The sequence below is a fragment of the Microcaecilia unicolor genome, chromosome 2, assembly GCF_901765095.1.
Source record: "Microcaecilia unicolor chromosome 2, aMicUni1.1, whole genome shotgun sequence".
Taxonomy (NCBI): Eukaryota; Metazoa; Chordata; class Amphibia; order Gymnophiona; family Siphonopidae; genus Microcaecilia; species Microcaecilia unicolor.
The window spans coordinates 475,942,828-475,952,534 of NC_044032.1; the positions used below are offsets into that span (position 1 = coordinate 475,942,828).

General features: G+C 38.4%; 1 protein-coding gene across 1 annotated transcript; it reads right to left on the bottom strand.

The window, feature by feature from the left end:
• Positions 1-1,381: 1,381 nt before the first annotated feature.
• Positions 1,382-7,225, bottom strand: LOC115462571 (forkhead box protein I1c-like). Its single transcript, XM_030192564.1, has 2 exons — positions 6,613-7,225; positions 1,382-2,090 (listed from the first exon to the last, which is right to left on the bottom strand). The coding sequence occupies exons 1-2, from the start codon at positions 7,196-7,198 to the stop codon at positions 1,537-1,539; spliced, it is 1,140 nt and encodes a 379-aa protein (XP_030048424.1). The 5' UTR covers positions 7,199-7,225; the 3' UTR covers positions 1,382-1,536.
• Between the last annotated feature and the right edge of the window lie 2,482 nt (positions 7,226-9,707).

Sequence of the window (9,707 nt, forward strand, 5' to 3'; positions counted from 1 at the left end):
TTTTTTTTCAGATAGGGTTAGAATCCATATAGGGGGCCTGAAGAATCTGCATGGGAAAAAAAAAAAAAAACGCTTAAGTTTATTCTATAAAGCATTCCTAAAATTAGGTGTAGTTTATAGAATAGGCCTAAATTGCCACGTGGTTTATAGAATATACCGCGCACCTGTCTGCTCGACTAAATTTAGTCGCAGGCAGTTATAACACGTAAAACTTGGTGTAAATCCCAACATCTAAATTAGGCGTAGACTGGGTGTATTCTATAACAATGCACATTCCATGCCTATGGCCAACCCACTTTTTGAACTATGCAACTTAGGGGTCCTTTTACTAAGGTGTGCTGAAAAATGGCTTGCGGTAGTGTAGGAACAGGTTTTGGGTGCACGCCAATCTATTTTTCAGCACACCTGTAAAAAAGGCCTCTTAAAAACTTTTGCTGAAAATGGACGTGTGGCAAAATCAAAATTGTTGCGTGTTCATTTTGGGTCTGAGACCTCACCGCCAGCCATTGACCTAGCAATAAAAGTCTCACATGATAACCAGGCAGTAATGACCTATGCACAGCAAATGCCACTTGGCGCATGTAGCTGATGCGTGCCAGAAAATAAAAAATATTTTTCGGGCACATGTAGCGAACACACGCCAAAAATGAAATTACCGCAAGGGCCACATGGTAGCTGTGCGGTAGCTCCATTTTGACATGCATTGGGCATGCGTAGACACGTGCATGGCTTAGTAGAAGGGCCCCTTAGAATTTACACACATCACATTGCAGACTATGATTAGTCAGTTACTGTCAATAATTACTTAAGTGGCAATTATCAGTACTGATTGGCTTGTTAACTAATTAAGTTGCGTGCACAGCTGAAATACGACTGGATTTGCATGCACAACTTTAGTTGTGCTATATAGAATCCGGGGAGGGGGGGGGGGGATAATGTGTATTAATGTGAGCACTACTGCATGACCTGGAAAAACAAAACAAAAATGGAAAATGCCCCCAAATATTGCTGTGTTAATTCTGGGCTTAGCATGCAGTACACTTCCATATTACAACGTTATACTCAGACCTTACTGCAGCTTGATAAAAGGGCCCCTTAGTCTGTAACTCTTATTCTGTTTTGTTCATTAGTCCTATATATCACTTCTACCCTTAAAAAGTCCCAAAGTGGTTTATAAAAAAAATAAGTAAACTACAGAATTCAACACATAAGAAATGATAAAATACAGAAGATTCAAGAAAACTTCAAATTATTAGTAAAATAATGTGTTTCTAGAAGCTTCCATTTTATCTTCAACTGCATAGGTCAGTTAAAAAAAAACACACAAAATAAATTAAAAACAAAATATCCAACCCTTAGTAAGATCAGTTTGGTCATTTGCATTTTGCACCCATATAGACAGGTAGTTTATTTTGAAAGCTGAAACATTTGTCTCTCAAGTGAAATAGAGCAGGTCAGTCAAGTCAATTTAAAAACAAAACTTAACAGGCAGGCTTCTTTCTTTCTTCTTCTGTTCGAATTTCTTCTGATCAGTGCTTAGACCTCAGTACCCTCCCGGGGGTATATGAGACTGTTCACGCTGAAGCTGTTGTAGAAATGAGTGTTGTATTGGCTGCTCTGGTTTGCTCCAGGATAGGAATTGTAATATGAGGCTCTGTTGAAGTGCAGACTGCTGTCCCCTAGCTCTGAGGCGGATTCTGCATGGACAGAGCTGGAGAATGTGTTGAGTCCAGAGATGTTTCTCTGGGTCAGTTCGTTCATTAGCCCCAAAGACATCTGTCGATTCACCGAGCCCTGGCCTAGGGATGTCATGTTGCTGAAGAAGTTATTAAGGCAGGGGGTGGAGGAGATACCCGGAGAGGATATACTCTTCCGATCTTCTGCTGGAGCCTCCAGCTCTGGGGAGGATGGGACCACCATGGATGGGCTGTCTGCAGCTTTTCCTCCAGCGATAGGTCGACCCTCCTCGGCTTTGCTTCCTAGAGCCCCAGTGGGGTTGGACTCTGATCTGCGCTTTCTTTTCCTGCGGAAGTTACCATTGTCAAACATTTTCTCACAATTTGGATCCAAAGTCCAGTAGTTGCCCTTTCCTGGAGGGGAAAAAAAAAAAAGCAGATAAAGACTTGTTACAATAGGGCTAGTTTAGTATAACAGCTCTGACAAATCCAGCTCCTTCCAAAATGAGATTCTGCACAGATTCTGAGAGTGCAACAACCATAACTAGTCCTCAAATTGTGCATTATTCTCACTGGTTTTAAGCAGCGCTTAGCATTAATACAATTAACAAGGATCTGGTTTTTCTAGCCCATTATAAACCATAAAGTTGTATTTCTCTGTTTATCATCCTCCTCTCACCTACCCACACCCCCACCCTGCTAGACTGTCAATGAAATGCTTGGATGTTTCACTTATTACTATCAGCTACCACATTTGCTTACTTCCGATCTGACGAAGAAGGGCAACCTTGGAAAGCTAATCAAGAAATGTATTAAGTTATGTCCAATAAAAAAAGGTATCATCTTATTTTCTTTTCCATGTTTTATTTTGTTTGATTTCTATTGATAACCTTTAAGAGTGGACTAACACGGCTACCACACCTCTCTCATTAAATACAATTCAAATTATATTAACCACTGGCATACTGATCCAATAGCACTTTACACTCCAATATTTATAATAACACAAGAACAAGAATTATAAAATGAAATATAGGGCCCTGTCTACTAAGCCATGCTATAGGCGCACTAACTTTACTAATAATAGGGACACCCATTATATTCATATGTGGATTAAACTGGCACATATTTCTTTTTAGTTTGTAGATTGTTTTCCTTTAAATTATATTATATTATGTGTCATGTTTTTTTACCTATTATGAGTATGTAAAACATTCAAACTCTCAATTAAAAAAAGAAATCGTGCTTGGAAAGTCCAGTAGTTGCTCTTCCCTGGAGGGAAAAGAAGCAGATAAAGACTTGTTACAAATAGGGTTACTTTACTATAATAGCTCTGACAAACCCAGCTCCTTCCAAAACGAGATTCTACACAGATTCTGAGAGTGCAACAGATAAATAAATTCTGCATTATTCACATTACCTTTATGTAGTGCTTATCATTAATACAATTCAATTACATTAGCCACTGGTGCACTGATCCAATAGTGCAGGGATCCTCAGATCCCATCCTTGAGGTTCACAACCCAGCCTGGTTTTCAGGATTTCTACAATGAATATGTATGAGATCTATTTGCATGCAATGGAAGCATCTCATACATATTCATTGTGGAAATCCTGAAAACCAAGCTGGGTTGTAGACCTTGAGTTCAGGATTGGAGGTTCCCTGCAACAGTGCATACTTTAATACTTTAATAAAACAAAAATATGTATTACAAAATAAAATATAGTCACATCTCACACCACATTTTCAAACGAGTAAGCTTTTAGTAAATAGTGAGCCTGAAAATAATCATATGGCATATTGCATATCATTTTATTAAGAGTGAAAAACATCTTACAACTTCTTAATAGCATATTTCCATAAAAAGTACAAATTATAACTGAAGTCACTTTCTGTGGCACCCTTCTCTCTGTTCTCTCTTCTCCAAACCCTTAAATTGTGCATTATTAACATTGACAAAGTAGCGCTTATCATCTTCATCAGGTTTTATACCACTGTTGTGGATCAGTCCATTCAAAGTGTTTTACATCATAAACAAAAAACCCCAAAAACAATAAAAGTTGGAAACAGGGAAAAGATACAGCCAGAACCAGCACAAACTATAGCATTAATACAATGCAACCCCACATGCTTAAAAAGAAACGTTTTCAGCTCTTCATAAAGGAAAATAATATTGCACCGTCCCACAGTTCTATAATCAATGTTTTTCAGTATCTAGGGCCCAATGCTCTGAAAAGTGTCTCTCTCCGCTTCACTCCAGGGCAAAAATCCAAGCTTGGAATTTCTAATAAGTTTTGAGTTGATGATGTGAGCATAGGAGAGAGTTCATATTGATGAATCACTTGTATATAACTAGGAGGGTGTCTAGAAATAAAGCAATTTGAATGTTCATAGGACAAGACTATGTTCCACCAAAACGTGGGCATTCTTTTATTTAGAACTTTTTTTATGGAACTAACTCCCAAGTTATATCCATTATGAAGAAAATTTTAAGATATTTAAAGAAATCTTTGAAGACTTGTATTATTTAAAGAGGCTTTTAATTTGGATTTAGATGATGATAATAGGTAATTGTTGGTAATTCTTTAGATTGTAAGCTCATTTGAGCAGGGACCGTCCTTCTTTGTTTATTTTGTACAGCGCTGCGTAACCCTAGTAGCGCTCTAGAAATGTTAAGTAGTAGTAGTAATTCTTTGTTGAAAGAATGTTCCTGCTGATATGCATATGTGAGTAGGTCTGTCCTTTCTTTTGATATTTTTGTTTTTAATTATGTTGTGAACTGCTTTGGTTTTCTAAGTTAAGCAGCCTATTATTTTTTTTATAGACAAACATCAATTTAAACAAACTACATTCCCTAACCAGTAACCAATGAAGTTCTTTAACAATAGGAAATTCACTTTCCCATTTACCTTTTCTCACACAAATTTAGCTTCCATGTTTTGCAACTGTTTAAGTAGTTTCCCTGGCATCTGTGAATATACTACATTACAATCAAACTTATCAAAGCAGCATATATAATCATCTGTAAATCTGTAAAGCTTGCATGTCTAAAAAAGCTGTAACTGCTTTACCAATTTCACCTTCCTGAACGTCACTTTGGTAATATTAGATACCTGCTTTTGACACACTCCATCTTTTTTTTATAATAATCCCTAACACCTTAACTTCTTACACCCAAGGTACTTCCTCCAAGCCATTCTACTGAAATATTCCCTAACTTCAAGCATTAATATGATTCAATTATATTAACCTCTGGTGCACTGATCCAAAAGTGCTTTACACTGGAAACGTTTAATAAAACAAATATAAGTATTTCAAAATAAAATATAACCACATCTCATACCATATTTTCAATCTAATATGCTTTTTTATAAATAGTGAATTTGAAAATAATCAGTGGGCATATTGCATATTGTTTTATTAAGAGTGAAAAATATCTTACAAGTTCTTGATAGTATATTTCCATAAAAAGTACAAATTATAACTGAAATCACTTTCTGTGTCACTCTTCTATCTGCTCTCCCTTCCCCACTCCATCTCCCAAAACCTTGTTATTTCTGAATTGGGATCAGGAGTTTCAGGCTTTTAGAAAGTGGAAAAAATATTAGGAATCTCTGCACAAGAAAGCCATTAAAGTTAAAGCTTAACTTCATTGATATCATTTACGCAGATGATGTAACAATTTACAATCCATTTGACAATACTATTGAAGATGTGCAGAATAATATTAAATCTGGCCTTATCTGATGGAAAATTGGGCCTCCATCTTTAAATTAAAATTAATTAGAGAAAGGACCAAATTCTTGAACTTATCAAACCCCTTTCACACTATACATTACCATAGCTTTACCATGTCACAACTAAAGATATTAGGAGTAATAATAGACTCATATGTCTTTCAATGCCCAAGTTCAAGCAGTCATAGCAAAAACATTCAGAGTAATGTGGAGGTTAAAAAGAATCAGATAGCTCTTCCCTAATGATATCTTCAGAACCTTGGTACAATCATTAATACTATCAGGTTGATCATTACAATGCCATTTAAGCAGACTGCAAAGAATTGACCTTAAAAAGATTACAAACAGCCCAAAACAGCAGCCAGACTTGTTTACAAGGTCACATGTTTTGAGAAAGCATCTCCTTTGCTTAGGAAAATGTACTGGCTCCAATAAAAACCAGAACAGCCTTTAAACTCTGTGTATTCGTTATTAACTCTTCCTGGTTGCAGAGACTATTTAACTCTCCATTATCCTAGTTGAAAAAAAAAGTGGTGAATAAATCAGCTTTTGTGGCAGGGTTCCCTTACCAATGTACCAAATGGGGGAACTCCCTCCTGAAACTAATCATTTGGGAGCATTATTTGTAATTCCAGAAATCCTTACAAACCTTTCCTTTTAAGAAATGTTTACTGATAGACCCCCCCCCCCCCCCATTAAGGATGAATCCTAATGCAAAGGGTCCATTTCCATTCTTTTTCACTTCATAATATAATTCTTTCAAATGATCACAGTCTCTTTGATCATTGTTTAATTCAACCCTATAATTCTTTTATGCTGATGTATTCGCTGACTAATTTGTATTGTTAGTTTAATAATATGTTAGCCACATTGGACCCAATTTAATTAAGAACATGTGGGATATAAATAAAATAAATAAAACTGGACAACTACAATTTAAAATGCTACTTACAATATTTTCCTGGAAAATATAGGCACACATCAGATGCACTATAGACATATACCTATAATCAGTTTGAATTAGTGCAGATTTGAAAACTGACGCTTCTCCCAAGCGTCAAACCTGTGCTTATTAAACCTTTAATATCTGCAGTATGACCCATTAAAAGTTCTATAAGAGCCACTTAGCTTCCCCTCCACCTCCCCCGCTAGAATAACACAGCTTCCCAGGCCAGGCTTTGCTGTTAAGAGGTCTTACCTGGATCGTCCTCGTCTCTGGGCACTTTCTTGAAGCAGTCATTGAGGGACAGGTTGTGCCGGATTGAATTCTGCCAGCCGGCTTTGCTTTTCTTGTAGAAAGGGAAGTTGTCAGCCACATACTGGTAAATCTGACTCAAGGTCAGTTTTTTCTCTGGCGCATTTTGAATAGCCATGGCTATCAAGGCAGAATAGGAATAGGGAGGCCTCACAAGCTTCAGGAGCTCTTCCTGGCTGGCTATAGACAACCAACCCAGATCAGTCCCTCCAAACCCCGACGAATTAGGCAGAAACTGACGCTGAGATCCATAAGAAGGTGGCATGAAGGAAGCCGAGTTACTGCCGTGCAGGTAAGCGGACGAGCTGTTCACTCCCGGGCCATTGAGCCACAGGTAAGGGTTTGCTGCTGGAGCGTAGTCGCCTAATCCATAGTTAGCAGGTCTCTGGGCTGAGTGCACGTTCTGCTGATGATACATGCTGAAGTTGTCACAGTAGACGGCCATGTCCGGGCCACTTTTGGGCTGAGGCTGATGGGGACTTGAGGCGGGAGACGTCTGTCGAGGGACTGGCAGGTCACTTGCGTTCATACTCCCAGGTCCTCAGGTGCTTCTGACAACAGGTGCCAGAGAAGCGCTTGCAGTCTTGTCTTTATAGCTGCCTAATCCACTGATCCTCCCAGCCGGGGGCCAGGGCAGGGTGTGCCTCGCTTTTCTTTCTCTTTCTATCTGAGCACTGAGGGGAGGGAGCATTCAGCAGAAAAGGGGATCCCCAAGAGGCAATCTGTCTTTAATGAAAAATACTTTAATGATCTGCATCCCCACTATATATTTATTTTTTTTTAAAGCCCCCTATTTTCAGGACTTGAAAAGGCAGAGGCATTCACATACTGTATATATGCTTAAAACTGTTTTAGAGTGTAAACAGAAATGCTTAGTTCTTAAACAAATCACACATTATTCATGTAATTATTCTGTAAGCCACATTGCGCCTGCATGAGTGGGAAAATGTGGGATATAAGTAACAAACAAATACATAAAAAATAAATAATAATCATGGTAGTGCTTTAGAAATGTTAAATAGTAGTAGTAGTAATCATTCTCTTTTGATTGTAGTTACAACAATTCAATGAGAAAGCTAACACCTTGAAAGGTAGTAGTTCAAAAGTGAGATAAATCACGCTAATTAAAAAATAAACATTTTTGAAGTTAAGAAATGAGCATATCATGAAGATGGCATTTTATTAACAGAACTTGGTGTTTAGAATGTTTTTCAGGTTCTTAGTTGTAATTATAAATATTCCAAACAAATATTCATAGAATTCCATCTTCATGTTTTTGCAAGTTTCTAACAATGTTTTAAACAGAAGGCATGTGGACTTGACAAATGGAGCCCAATATTCAGAAAGTGCTGAGCTCCTAAATTTATGTTCTTAAGCGGTCCTTTTAAGCTGCACTAAAAACTGGCCAGTGGTAGTTTTAGCGTGTGGGTTTCCCATGCACTCCGGCCACTTTTTACCACGGTTATAAAAACCCTTGTTTTCAATGAAGGCAATGTTCTAATTAAAACATTGGCACACGGCCATTTACTGCCTGGGCCCTTACCGCCTCCTGTTTAGTAGGCGTATGGGCTGACATGCTACTCATGTGTGAGCCCTTACCCCTGAGCATTGGTACATAAGTAATGCCACACTGGGAAAAGACCAAGGGTCCATCGAGCCCAGCATCCTGTCCACGACAGCGGCCAATCCAGGCCAAGGGCACCCGGCAAGCTTCCCAAACGTACAAACATTCTATACATGTTATTCCTGGAATTGTGGATTTTTCCCAAGTCCATTTAGTAGTGGTTTATGGACTTGTCCTTTAGGAAACCGTCTAACCCCTTTTTAAACTCTGCCTAGCTAACCGCCTTCACCACGTTCTCCGGCAATGAATTCCAGAGTTCAATTATGCATTGGGTGAAGAAATTTTTTTTCAGATTTGTTTTAAATTTACTACACTGTAGTTTCATCGCATGCCCCCTAGTCCTAGTATTTTTGGAAAGCGTGAACAGACGCTTCACATCCACCTGTTCCACTTCACTCATTATTTTATATACCTCTATCATGTCTCCCCTCAACCATCTCTTCTCCAAGCTCAAAAGCCCTAGCCTCCTTAGTCTTTCTTCATGGGGAAGTCGTTCTATCCCCGCTATCATTTTAGTCACCCTTCACTGCACCTTTTCCAATTCTACTATATCTTTCTTGAGATGCGGCGACCAGAATTGAGCACACTTCATTTATTTTATTTGTTACATTTTTACCCCACATTTTCCCACCTATTTGCAGGCTCAATGTGGCTTACACAGTGCCGTAAAGGCATACGCCAAGTCCGGTTGAGAACAAATGCAAGGTTATGTTGTAGTCGAATAAGGTAGGTGCTTTTCAGGCACCATGAAGGTTGAAGGGAGGGAAGATTGTAAATTGTCCAGTATGGTCATTTGTTGTGTTGTGTTGCCAGGTGTGGGGATTTTATGTTGGATCGGCGGGGTAAGTCTTTTTGAAGAGTTTGGTTTTTAATGATTTCCTGAAGTTTAGGTGGTCATGGATTGTTTTCACAGCTTTTGGAAGTGTGTTCCATAGTTGTGCACTTAGGTTTGAGAAGCTAGAAGCATGGGTTGTTTTATATTTAAGTCCTTTGCAATTTGGGTAGTGGAGGTTTAGGTATGTTTGTGATGATCCGGTTCTGTTCCTGGTTGGTAGATCTATTAGGTCTATCTTGTATCCTGGGACTATGCCGTAGATAATTTTATGGACCATGGTGCAGATTTTGAAGATGATCCGTTCTTTGATTGGGAGCCAGTGCAACTTTTCTCGGAGGGGTTTAGCATTATTGAATCGTGTTTTACCAAATATCAGCCTGGCTGCTTTGTTTTGGGCGGGCTGGAGTTTTTTTGTGAGTTGTTCTTTGCATCCCGTGTAGATTCCATTACAGTAATCTAATTCAATCAATCGCAACCATTGATTGAATTAGATTTCAAAAACTTTCCCTCGGGAAGAAAGGTTTTATGTGTTTCAGTTTCCACATTGAGTAGAACATTTTCTTTATTACTGAGTTTACT